This window comes from Amblyomma mixtum, chromosome 8 (assembly GCF_055824585.1).
Source record: "Amblyomma mixtum isolate Tamu chromosome 8, ASM5582458v1, whole genome shotgun sequence".
In the NCBI taxonomy this organism is placed as follows: Eukaryota; Metazoa; Arthropoda; class Arachnida; order Ixodida; family Ixodidae; genus Amblyomma; species Amblyomma mixtum.
The window spans coordinates 55,268,331-55,282,070 of NC_143019.1; the positions used below are offsets into that span (position 1 = coordinate 55,268,331).

The 13,740-nt window shown below is 49.3% G+C and overlaps 1 protein-coding gene across 1 annotated transcript; it reads right to left on the minus strand.

Moving 5' to 3' along the window:
* Positions 1 to 1,634: 1,634 nt before the first annotated feature.
* LOC149332485 (endothelin-converting enzyme 1-like) lies at positions 1,635 to 13,498 on the minus strand. Its single transcript, XM_089558087.1, has 4 exons — positions 13,277 to 13,498; positions 11,179 to 11,408; positions 3,058 to 3,201; positions 1,635 to 1,985 (listed from the first exon to the last, which is right to left on the minus strand). The coding sequence occupies exons 1-4, from the start codon at positions 13,359 to 13,361 to the stop codon at positions 1,635 to 1,637; spliced, it is 810 nt and encodes a 269-aa protein (XP_089414213.1). The 5' UTR covers positions 13,362 to 13,498.
* Positions 13,499 to 13,740: the final 242 nt, after the last annotated feature.

Genomic DNA, 13,740 nt, shown 5'->3' on the forward strand with positions numbered 1-13,740 from the left:
AAGAGTGTTCACCGCCCTTCTCAGGACTCTTCACTAGCCAGAGACTTCCTTGGTGTCACTACTGTCATCATCATCATTACAATCATGGACCTCTTGTTTTCGCCTCTACTGTAACCGGTTTAGTATTCCGTCATATTTTATAATGATAAAGGCTTCGTTCCCCTAAGAACCCGTCCATTATTACAGGTCCCCTTCCAATTTTTTCTTGCTCTCTCCTTAATCCTTCCAATTCTTTTTGGATACTCTTGTTATTAATAACTTGCGTCTACATCTAATGACGATGATGATTAAAACCTTGTTTCCAGCTATGTAGGAGGCCCCCTAATCCCCGCCCCTGGCACGCAGGCTTAGGGGACGGGGGGCGGGACTTCCGCGACTAAAGACTGGCGAAGATACATTAGTTCTTAGAGCGTTCCATGAGGCAGCATACAGGCATAGTAAGATTCTCCTCTGAGCAGAGGCATGAGAAGTTCTCTGAATAGTTAGTCCTTCCTCTGCTGGCAACTCGAGAGTCAAGGATCGCGGAACACTTTCAACTGACTGTAGCTGTCTTGTCGTGACCTGCTCTGTTTGACCCTGTCCTGACAGGTCGTGCCTTGTCATTATTATTATTATTATTACTATTATTATTATTGTTATTAATCCTTTACCCACAGTGCCACAGCGTCTGGTCGCGTTTTTTTCCTTACTTTCCCCTCTCCTTTCTAATCCTGCCATGCTTAAGATGCTTTGACACACAGCGTGGTGCTGGCCAAACCGTAACTCATGCCCTACATTTCTACTCTTCTGAGCCTAATGATGTACTTCCCTAGATCACTTCCGCTGTCGTGTGTTTGCCCTGACAGTCATTCGGTTCGACCTGCTGTCTTAATTGCTAAAGGCTTGAGTTTCTAAGCAACGGGATCCAAAGAGTAGCGGCAACGAAATGACCTTGTGCTGTGCTATGTCAGCGATATATGTCAATGCACGCGAGCGACCCCTAGGCGGTCGAAAGCTATCCGCCGCTCCCTTCTAGGCAAAGTGCTAAATACCAACCTTTCCTTCTAGCTGACGAAAAAGTGTTGCTTTTAAGACTTTTTAGCTTTACGGCACCGGGGGAGCAGAGCCAGCTATACAGCAAGGACGAGTTCAGACTAGGGAAAAAAAAAGTGCCAGCAATACTTACATCTTGAAGGAAGACTTAAAGGAAGATCGAGGTCAGTTTGAAGTTTGTCTCTATTGATAGCAAACGGCATGCTAGCGAAAAAAAAATAAGAGAGATCTCGCTAACTGAAAACGGAACGTTTCATGAGCTGAAAGAGAGCCTTCCTGCTCGCGTGACCCCCGCAGTTATTCGACAAATTTGAATAATCAAGTGGTACAAATTGCTAGCCCAGCCAGCCACGTGATGTCCGTCGCCTTCCCGGTCAGCTGTCCACCTTCTGCATTGCTCTCGCGTGCAGGTAAAAACAAAATATAGAAAAGCAGCGCGGACACACGTGGTAAGATCGAAGAAATGTGCATGCGTTACGCTGCAGTGTCAGAACGCGTTTACCATATTGGTGACTATTTAGCATATATGGCAGCTTCGTATGGTAAGTCAGTAAAAAAAGGCAGTGTAGCTTCCCTTCGGGGTTTATTCGAGCCTCGCGCAACTACCAGAAGCTGCATCTCTGCTCGGGGTTCATTCTGTCACCCTTTTGGCAGCTGTACGCTTGAGCGAACTCTGGCATGTTTCGCAGGGGCACGAGGCACCGGGATCGGTTGTGCCAGTACCAGGATTTAGGGTGACGCTTTGTCCCCGAAGCCGTGCTGCACCACTTGAGACAGTACGAGACGAAGAACATCTGCTCTGCGCTGAGATCGAGTTCCGGCACAGTCGCCAAGCGTTCGTTCTCCGGGAGGCTCTTGAAAGCCTCGTAGGCAACCTGCAGTCCCGCATAATCGACGAAGCCTTCCGAGTCGATGAATTCGTTCAGTGTCCTTCCCCGGCTCTCTGATTCCGCCTGCGAGAGGAGGGTCACGTCCAGATTAACTGCAGTATATTTTCTGGGGCCTCCACCCTTACAAAAAAAGTATTAGACAGTCTATAGAGTGTGTATCGACTTCTGTCTATAAAGTCTATAGACTGTCTATAGGCAAAAGTCTATAGGCAACACAATTGCCACAGACAGTCTATAGACTGTCTATAGACAAAAGTCTATAGGCAATACAATTGCCACAGACAGTCTATAAACAATCTATAGATTTATGGCCATACACTTGCAGTAGACTTTTGTTTATAGACAGTCTATAGATTATGAATAGACAAAAAGCCAATCTATGGGAAGTCAATAGAGTCTATAAAAAGTCTATGGATGTCTATAGACCTTTTTTATAAGGGCACTACACGGACGGCGATTCTTGACACGTCGTACTAACGCGAAAGCATTTATCGGCTCATCAGTGGTGTTCGTCCGATTAGACAGATCCATAGCCAATCAAACACTAGCCACATAAAAGTCCACACATTGGCTAAACTGGCTATTGTCGGATGCAACTTAAGTCTGCAGTGAAGCTCCGCCCACATTCAGCCTCAGCGCACAGAATTTCCCCACGACGAAAAAGTAGCCTGCTGCTTAAACTTTTCTTGTTACCTAAGCAAGAAGTTATCATAAGAAAAAATTATACTATAGAATTTTTATACGTGGATTGTTTCGTATAGTCAAACTTTAAAATTTCGTTTACTGTTGCGATTGGCCAGCGCAGTAATAGAGGACGCCGCGGACCGCGGCCCAGTGTTAGCAACTGCTGTTTTTTTTAAGTTGTATGCTACTAGAAACAGTCCTCTATTGGAAAAAAAAACTCAAATAAAACAAAAAGTAAAAAGAAAACAAAGAAAAACAGCAAATAGAAAAATTAAAGATATAGGAATTAGAAACAATAAATATAAAACAAAAACAAAAATAATGACAAAAAAAGACAAAAAATGGAGGGAGAAAGGCTTTGGCATTTCCGCTCTTGAACAGACTTGAGCACTAGCCTGTAAATTATAAGCTTGTCACCGCGTGCATCGCTCGAGTTGTCACGGTGGCGTACCTGGTAGTAAGTATTGCGCAGGCAAAGAATCTTCCCGGCATACAACTTCTTTGCGGGCATCTTCTCGAAGCGGACATCCCGAAGGTAGTTGTCGAGCAATACGAACTGGGGGTCTAAGTGGTGCATCATTTCGTGCCCAGCTACCTGCAATCCCCGAAAAGCAAAGAAAGAAAAATCAATTGTATTTCATTTCATTTATTTCAACCTTAAGGGCATGAGGGCAATACATAAGGAGGGGCTACAGCTGGGGTAAATAAAAGCATGATGAAGGCAGGCACAATTAACACAAACACTAAAATTATAAAAGACAAGCAAAATAGAGAGCATCAAGGTATCCGTGGGATGATGCGGAAAAAGCAAGAAATTCACGTGCGGCGGCAAGCAAAGTTGAAAGCCAATGGATGATTGATGCTAACACAGATGAAATGCTTACACATCTTGGAAATGACTGGCGAGTTTTGTGCGAAATGATTTGCGACTGTCGCATAAAACTATGTCGTTAGGTAGGGCATCCCAGAGAGTAATTGCGTCACGGAAAAATGAACTGTTCATAGCTGAAGTGAGGCTCCCGATACCTGCTATGGGGAGGCTGTGGCTTAGGCGACTGGACGTTCTGAGCGGTGGGTGCGGCAAAGGGTGTCTGAAAGCAGGGTGGTAAAAGAAGCTATGCAGTAGGCTAAGGCGGGAGATAAGGCGCGGATTTAGAGTGGGCAGGGAGATAGAGCGTTTAAGTGCAGTGATGCTGATTTCTTTGGAGTATTCAGAAGTGATGAAGCGGGTTGCACGATTTTGGATGGCTTCGAGTTCGGCGGTGAGGTAGGCTTGAGATGGGTACCAGATTTATTATGAAAATTCTAGTTTGGGACGGACGAAAGTTTGATAAGCCAGTTTTTTCACTTCCGTGGATGCTGATGTGAGGTTTCGCCGTAAATAACCTGAACACGTGAGGCATCGGAGCATATTGTCAAGATCACACTTGTAGGATGATGTTTTGGCAACCGGGGTAGCGTTGATGGTGTGTGTATTAATGCTGAATTACCGTTCGTTTGTGGGAGAACGACAAGAGTTGGTATTTTTCCAGGTTCAAAGGCATGAGCCAAGTGTCACACCATGTGGATATTGCATCAATGTCTTTTTGAAGTAGGTGGCTATCGGTGAGATGACAGATGGGACTGTCGAGATGCGACACACCTCGCTATAGGGCACGAACCATTCCCGTCATGTTCAAGATGGCCGCGGTACTGTGGATACCGCTGTCTCCCTCGCCTCGAAGAAAGCGATAAGTTTGATTTCCTCTCGCAAATTAATCCTCAAAGGACCGCGAGGTATGTGTCGAAAGCTGCCGAACATAAGCCACTGGGCTAAAACACCTACGCCTGACGCCTGGCCACTCAGCTATTGTAAAACAGCGGGCACAGTGTTGATCAGCGCTATTCATAGCTCAGACAGCGCCTTTGTGTATACTCCGTCTCAGTAGTTCTTTGCAGCACTACCAAACCTGGGATGAGTAGAGAGGCAAATGACGCTGCGGAATGTAGGGCCAGAATAAAGCGAGCATACGGGATAGCTGCTTCAAAGCATTCACACGCGCCAAACTATTTCAAATCGAGCCTTAAGGAACGCACGCGTAACGCGCTCAATTTACACCGTGTAGGGTGCTCGACTGTTAGGCAAGCTGGACAAAAAAAAAAAAAAATAGGGGCACACTTAAGCTCCTCCTTCAAGGGTATAAACCGACAGCGTTAATGGCTCCCTTCAATGATTTTCGCTGTTCTTTGTATATATTCGCACGTTTATCGCAATTATGCCAACGCAGTTTCTGAAACATTCTTGTCTTTGAAGTCTTCCGCAGTGCAGGTGGCGGCACATAATGTTGCTCTAGTTATTATCTCCTTAATTAGCACGTCTCGTGTTCACTGCACTGATTAGCACATTAGTAACCTTCAAGTTAAGCCAACACCACACACATATCACCCCCCCCCCCCCCTTCCTTTGTACCTGAGCCAAGTCACGTGTTTATACGCTCTAGTTGGTGTTGTGCTTGGATAGTGGGGTGCGAATGCACCCCAATACCCAAGCACCTATAGTACCCCAAGGGTAGTGGGAGCGAGTGCTGACTAAAGTTTATAAACTAAATCAATTCCGTTATAAGATTTGATTCGTTTGAGACATGCACTGACATTTGATTCCCATTACAAGTCCTCTCCCAGTTATTCCCGGCCGCGGCGGTCGAATTTCGATGGAGGCGAAATTCTAGAGGCGCCCGTGTACTGTGTGATGTCAGTGCACTTTAATGAACCCCAGGCGGTCGAAATTTCCGGAGTCCTTCACTACGATGTCCCTCATAGCCTGAGTCGCATTGGGACGTTAAACTCCGTAAACCCACACCACCGTTTATTTTCATTCCAGGTAACCAAGCGTGACGTCAGGCGGGGCGGGGGTTTCTCGACACTACAGCGCCCCCGGGACGACGCCGGGTTTTCATTTGAACGCGAGACTTAAAGCTGTGGCGCTAATACAGTTTCCAACCGGGTGACGCGCTTCGGAGCAGGACCTCTCGCTTGGGAGTGATCTCGCCGTAGTTATCAGGTTTTTATCTTTTAACCATGAAATTAATTCCCGTAAGCGTTATCAAAATCGCCTAAATCTTTTCGTGATTTGGGCCGAAAATGACTGTTGTCAGGTTGTTTTTCAGACGATACTATAGTGTTTGTAGTGCGCCAGCCATGGCGCCAGCCCTCGCCGGCACACTTTCGCGTGCTTCTTCCCTATGCCTCCGGCAACGTGAGGTGCACGCCGTTGCGGTCGAAGTCTGCGGCGTCCCTTCAAAGGAACCCGACCGCACCCCGCGCGCCCCCGCATCTGGCGCGCTCTTTCCTTCTCCTCCCTTTTCCCTCTCGCAGCGGCGGGGCGCGCCTCCCGCGCTCCCCGCCGCAGCTCCGTTACTCAGAGAATAAACGGTTGAACAGAACAGACGTCTTGTCTTCCCTGAGGATCTCCGAGCAGCTTACGCCCTACAACTGGTGACCCGGTTTTCGACGAACCTAAGAAACGTAGAGCCAAGCTTTTCTCCACGCTGAAGACAGGACGTCCACTCACGCAGCTGAAATGGAACAAAATCAGCCACTTACGCCCAACCTCAACCAGACAACGCCAGATGTGCCCGGCGACGCCGTTTCTGCAGTCATAGTGCGTCTCCCACCACACTTGACCGTCGCTGCCGTCAGCACGCCCACACAGTCGTCGCCCTTGGCCGTCCCCATCACCACTCCTCAGCCGTCGCATACTGCATCCACCACCGCTACGCCTTCCGAAGTTGACCGCCTTTGTCAGCAGCTCGAAAAACTGATTGCGGCAACTAGACACTCAGAGCCACCTCTACGCCGTGGACGCCAACGTCACCGCTCCTCAACGCCTCGACAGCGCGGACAGAGTGAGCGAAGTCCATCCGCAGGCCCACGCATCTGCTATTACCATCGTCGCTTCGGCGCCAACGCCCGCCACTGCCTCCTGCCTTGCAGCTGGACGGAAAACCGGCCGGCCGACCACTAGCGGCGACGAGCGGTCTGTGCCAAGAAGAGTGTCGCCTTTTCCACGTCTACGACAGAACCACCGGACAGAAATTCCTTATCGACACCGGGGCCCAGGTGAGCGTTCTCCCAGCCACAAAAGCAGAGCGTGCTTCCGCTGCAATTTCGTACCTGCAAGCAGTGAACGGAACGCGCATACCTGTTTACAAACAGCGCTCTGTGACGCTCAACCTCGGGCTTCGAAGGGTCTTCCGGTGGGTATTTCTAGTCGCCGACGTTGGTTCTGCGATAATTGGTGCCGACTTTCTAACGAAGCACGAGCTCCTCATCGACGTCAAGCGGAAGCGCCTCATTGACTCCGCAACGAAACTCTTTATTCACGGCATAGCAGCGCGTGCAACTACCGATGTAGCACCCTCATGTGCTACAGTTGCCAAAGAGCCGTTTGCAGCCCTGATTAATGAATTTCCCAAGCTAACGTCACCCCCGGATTGGACTCAACCCGTCTGCCACGACGTTCAGCACCACATCATAACATCGGGACCACCTGTTTTCTCTCGCCCACGACGCCTGGCCCCGGACAAACTCAAGGTGGCCCGTGCAGAATTCGAGCACATGCTGGAACTTGGCATTATTAGACCTTCATCCAGCAGCTGGGCATCTCCACTCCACCTTGTCCCGAAGAAGTCAGGAGACTGGAGACCATGCGGAGACTATCGTTTTCTGAACACCAAGACCGTCCCGGACCGATACCCATTGCCCAACATACAAGATTTCACGTCTTCTCTGCACGGTGCAACCATCTTTTCGAAAATCGATCTTGTTCGGGCATATCATCAAATCCCTGTAACAGAAGAAGATATCCCCAAAACAGCGATCACGACACCATTCGGACTGTTTGAATTCTTGAGAATGCCATTCGGACTTCGCAACGCTGCGCAGACCTCCCAGCGTTTCATCGACTCCGTCGTACGTGGCCTTCCCTTCGTGTTCGCCTACGTGGATGATATTCTCGTGGCAAGTTCATGTATTGAAGAACACCTGCACCACCTCCGCCAACTTTTCGAGCGTCTTTCGGCTAACGGCATTGTTGTCAACACCGAAAAGAGTGAGTTTGGGCAACCAGCTCTCGTATTCCTCGGCCATCACTTGGACAACAACGGCATCCGCCCGCTTCCCGAAAAAGTGAAAGCAATCACCGAGTTTCCCAAGCCCACTTCAAGCACGAAGCTCCGCCAGTTTCTTGGCCTCGTAAATTTTTACCGCCGATTTATCAGAAACTGCGCCACCCTGCTTGAACCACTTGACCGCATGCTGTGCGGCAAGCACTCGGCGAAAACGCTACACTGGGACACCATGGCGGACGATGCCTTCAATGCCATCAAGCGCGCTCTGGCCGACGCCACTCTACTCGCCCACCCAAACCCCGATTATCCGCTGGCTCTCATGACAGACGCTTCCAACACAGCGCTCGGAGCTGTCCTTCAGCAGCAGGTCAGTGGCGTGTGGCAACCCCTCGCATTCTTCTCAAAACGCATGACTCCTGCCCAGACACGATACAGTGTTTTTGGCCGCGAACTTCTCGCCATATACCTGGCAGTGCGTCATTTCCGCCACTTGCTTGAGGGCAGAGCATTTACCGTTTTCACGGATCACAAGCCTCTTACTTACTCAATTGGCCGTCCTGCATCCCTATATACGCCACGGGAAGTGAGACAACTTTCCTTCATATCTGAGTTTTCGACTGACATCCGACACATCAGTGGTGCCGACAACACCCCGGCTGACGCCCTCAGTCGCGTCGATGCCGTCACACGCAGTCGTTCCGAAACATCGACTTCGTCCTCCTTTCCCTTCGACATACATGAACTGTCTGCAGCGCAAGCAAGTGACCCCGAGCTGTCCCGCCTACGTACAGCGCAAACATCCCTGCAGCTCGAGACAATCCTCATTGAAGACGTGCCAATCGTGTGTAATACCTCCACAGGTACGCCAAGGCCCGTTTTGCCCATCGATTTCCGCAAGAAAATCTTCGAATCCTTGCACACCCTTTCCCATCCTGGAATTCGTGCAACTCAAAAGCTGATCAAATCCCGCTTTGTCTGGACCCGCATGAACACCGACATTCGCGACTGGGTCCGCGCGTGTGCACCCTGCCAGCGTGCGAAAGTACACCGGTACCCTGTGCCCCCAATGCAGCGTTTCCTGCAGCCCGACCAACGCTTCCCAGTAGTCCATATCGACATCGTTGGCCCCCTACCCCATTGCCAAGGTTACCGGTATTTACTGACATGCATCGATCGCTTCACCCGATGGCCTGAGGCCACACCAATCGCCGACATCACTGCAGCCACTGTCGCCGCGGCCTTCGTCTCTACTTGGGTAGCGCGGTTCGGCTGCCCCACAACCATCGTCACGGACCGTGGTCGCCAGTTCGAGTCATCGCTTTTCACAGAACTCCTCAAACTGCTCGGAGCAGCACGGCTACGGACTGCATCTTACCATCCACGAACAAACGGACTCGTAGAGCGTTTCCATCGGCACCTCAAAGCAGCACTTACGGCGCACGGACCCTCCGTCAAGTGGCTCGAAGCTCTTCCGCTCACACTGCTCGGACTCCGATCTGCCTTCAAAGAAGACCTTTCGTGCGCCTGTGCCGAGCTTGTTTACGGAACCTCTCTTCGTCTTCCAGCCGATTTCTTGGAAAGCACGAAACCCGCCGTCCCGTCCACAGCAAGTGAATACGTCGACAGGCTCCGGCATATCCTCCGCCACCTTCAACCACAGCCGACGCGAGAACACCAACGCACTGTGTACGTGACTCCAGACTTAAAGACAGCAACACATGTTTTCGTGCGTTACGGCCCTGTGCGTGGTTCCCTCCAACCACATTATCTCGGCCCCTTCCGCGTCCTTGAGCGCCGTCCTTCCGCTTTCCTGGTAGACTTGAACGGAAAGCGAGATGCAGTGGCCCTCGAACGACTCAAGCCAGCGTACATCGAGGCCCCAGTCTCTTGCGTTTCGGCGCCTGCACTTGCGACAGCCCCATTCATTTCCGACCGACAGCAAGCTCCTCCGGCTCGTCGCGTCCACTGGCATCCCAGCTGCCCAAAGTAAATCGTTCGTCGCCTTGGCTTCCTCTCTCGGGGGGGAGCCGTGTAGTGCGCCAGCCATGGCGCCAGCCCTCGCCGGCACAACTTACGCGTGCTTCTTCCCTATGCCTCCGGCAACGTGAGGTGCACGCCGTTGCGGTCGAAGTCTGCGGCGTCCCTTCAAAGGAACCCGACCGCACCCCGCGCGCCCCCGCATCTGGCGCGCTCTTTCCTTCTCCTCCCTTTTCCCTCTCGCAGCGGCGGGGCGCGCCTCCCGCGCTCCCCGCCGCAGCTCCGTTACTCAGAGAATAAACGGTTGAACAGAACAGACGTCTTGTCTTCCCTGAGGATCTCCGAGCAGCTTACGCCCTACATGTTCAAAATTGCAACCAACGCAACTGTCGAGCGTAACTCGTCTTTGGCAGTCCCATGGTGGTTAACGGGCTTAGTTTGGTTTGGTCTAAATGGGTTTGGCGTCCCAAAGCGACTCAGGCTATGAGGGACGCCGTAGTGAAGGGCTCCGGAAATTTCGACCACCTGGGGTTCTTTAGCGTGCACTGACATCGCACAGTATACGGGCCTCTAGAATTTCGCCTTCATCGAAATTTGGCCGCCGCGACCGGGATCGAACCCGCGTCTTTCGGATCAGCAGCCGAGCGCCGTAACCACTGAACCAATGCGGCGGAGGGGTTAACGGGTTTAGTACGGGTTAGTAAGCTCACTGGTCAAGAAGGGGTATCGGGCTTTCGTTTTGTCTTATCTAACCTGCAGTTTAAAATAAAAGACATTTTTTGTTGCCGCCCGGTTGCGCTCTGATGCATGCTAGTAAGTGATTACCCCTAACTCAGTATACCAAGTTTACCATTACACTCTTCGGACAAGCTGCCCATCTGCCATCAAATCAAAGGACCATCATTATCAAAAAAAAAAATGGTAGGTTGATTACGCACTTTGAACATCTCCATCAACATGTCGTTCTGCATTTTTAATTCGAGAGCATTATATGGGTATGTACGCGTCATCAAAAAGAGTCAGAAAATTTTCTCCACATGTTCATGTTGTTCTATAAATATGTATGAAAAAAAAGCTTGACTACATTAGGTAGCGGGTGAACAAATCTTGGTAAATTCCAAATTTGGTCGATGTGGAGCAATTAGTTAATTAAATGCCAAAAACATAATAACACGTCATAATAGCCATACGGACGTTGATAGAGCACTTGGATGTCAGAATAGCCATGACACCGATAGAGTATGCGGACGTTTTGCTTTCACGTTGCGCCAATGCGGGTAGCCGCAGCGATCTCAAAACAATCAAAGATGCAAAAAAGTAAAAAAAGGAGAACAAAAACTGAACTTAAAGATAAAATAAAACCAACAAAAAATAAATTTCCGCTCTTAAATAGGCAAGTGCAAGTTGTCTTCCTATAAGCCAATTGTCTTCCTATAAGCCCATAAGATCGCGACGCCACCTATAAGCCCACGAACGAACGACAATACCTGTCCAAGGCCGCCATAGTTGACAGCCGCCGGAGCATCGGGGATGAACACCGGGGCCTGCAGCAAGTTGCCGTAGACGTAGACTGCCGGTCGGTTTGGCTCGTAGTAGGCGTTGCCCTTGATTATGTCCCAGTCTACTTGGTAGCCCTTTCTGAAGTTGCGCAACGTCATCAGACGTTGCGAGGCCAGAAAAGGAGCGGTGAAGTTGTCGCCCACGTCTGGGAACTCCACTGTGCGAATGAAGGCCACAAAAGTACCACTAGTTAACAGAAATACTCATTTTTGGATGCAATGTTTTCGTGGGAATAAGTATGACACCAAGAGAGGGAATGATTCGCCGGTTAAGCAGATGAAAATGAGCGGTTTTCTTATTTTGAGAAAACGAAATGCCGCAGGAACTCTTTCACTAATCGGTGGACGTACACCTCAACTGCAACATGTTAGTGCATGTTGTTGTCGTTGTAGCAACCGAAGGAAGGATGAAAGGGAAAGAGCACGGCCTTGCCCACTGCCTTGAAGCTGAGCCACAATCGCTACCACGTGCAGACAGAAGAGAGTTGAAAGATGTGAAAGGAAAGATAGAAAGAATAGACACGCGTCGCAACAACCACGTCCGCTCAAGTGCCAAAGGCGGTTGTAACAGATATCTCCCCCCCCCCCCCCCCCCCCCCCCGCCCTTAATCACCTAGTCCGCGTTAAAGATCCCCAGGTGGTCGAAATTGTTCCCGAGACCTCCACTACGGTATCTGTTTCTTCTTTTCTTCTTTCACTCCTGCCTTCCTCCCTTCCCTTACAGTGCGGTTCCGGTGTCCACCGAGATATGTGAGACAGTTACTACGCCATTTCCTTGAAGCTCCTACCCGGTGTGACGCAGATGAGGAGTAGCAGGCCAGGGCCATGTTACAACCGGCCGACCTCTCCACCTTTTCCTGATTAAAATTCCTTTCTCTCTCTCTGAGGAGTGACAGGTGAAGGTGATTACTTTTCACTCTTGGTCAGCAGTGCATGCGAAGTGTAAAGCGCCACCATGTCTTATCACCCACTGTAAGAGCAACTGATTACGGAAGCAGTGCAGGCCTCTCGTCGCCCAAAAAGTCGTTCTTCCGTTTCGCTGGCCAAGAAAGAAAACTAATCACCGTCGCCTGTAGGTCCACATTCTTGTCAGACGGAGCTCCATAGGCAACGGCTACGTCACACCAGAGAGGAGCTTCATGCAGAGTGCCGCGGTCTCGCGTAAAATAGACGGATTGGGCAGAAATTTTATACGCGCATATCTCAGTACGCGGGCGCGCTTTACTAAAGCTGTACAAAATAGAATAGTCATCAAGTGCCACTGCCTCTAAATTTTCAATATAAACGTGGATGCTAATTGCAGCAAATTATTTATTATTTATTTATTTATTTAATACTGCAGAGTCGCTCGACTCCAAGCAGGCATGAGCACGGGCATGAGCACAGATACAAATGAAAAAAACAAGATATGCACGAACTTCATACAAGAGCAAACGATGATGCGAAAAATGAAACCAAAAAGACAAGGGTTTCACATAGAAAAGGCTCTCGAATTATCAACAAACGTTTCTTAAAAAAGTTAATTAATTTATTTAGTTAATTACTTTTATTACGATGACAATTATCGTCAGTTTGCGTCCACCTGGCCGCATACATCATGCACAAAAGCAACTTTTGTGTAGTACTCTGTGTTATAAAGATCCCGAGTCTACTTTTAGCACCCACATACCCAACAATTCTGAACAACAACATTTTTGAACGGGAACCAGTTTACGAACGCTATTTTTTTCATTTCTTCAAAGATTTCACTCTAGCATTCAATATATCCACAGACTTGTGTCGGCAGGCTTAAATTTTTTCGCTATTAAGCGTTCCCTTTTATGGCAGTCAACTGCTCGATACGAGTGATGCGAACACTCTAAAAAGAAAGATTTCGCTATGCATCTGAAGAATTGACCGTTACCTTAAAACAATACCTTACAATATTTCAGTATTCAAAATTTTTCTCGAAGAATGTTGGACACGTTTTGAGAAGACGCAAGCAAATGATGAGGACCAGTCGCTTGTCACTTTTCTTGATACTCACGGAAGAAGTTTTCGAGCATGGCCAAACTGGCCACAGCGTCCGGGTAGCCAATAACAAGGGTCAGCGCCTTAATTTTGGAGGTCATCAAGCACCATAGGGCGCCCCGGATCCACCTTGTTTTCCATATCTTCCTCAATAGGGTCCGTTTAATATTCCTCCCCAGTCGTTTGGCTTCGGCCAGCGCTGGCGGCGGGACCACTAAGGAACAGCACGTCCATTGGAGAAGGATAGGATCGCCGTCAGGTCACGTGCCATCGGAAAAAAAAAAGAAAAATGCGAAGTCACTTCTGTACTCCATGCTGTACTCAAAGCACTAAGACTAAAAAGGATTAAAAAGGGAGTAACTTGTCCTCTAGCACACTTCCCTTTTAGGAGGACAACTAGAGGACAACTTACTCCCTCTTTCACTCATTTATGTTTAGAGAGTGTGCTGTCAGTTCTCGAGTGTTTGTTAACTAACTACG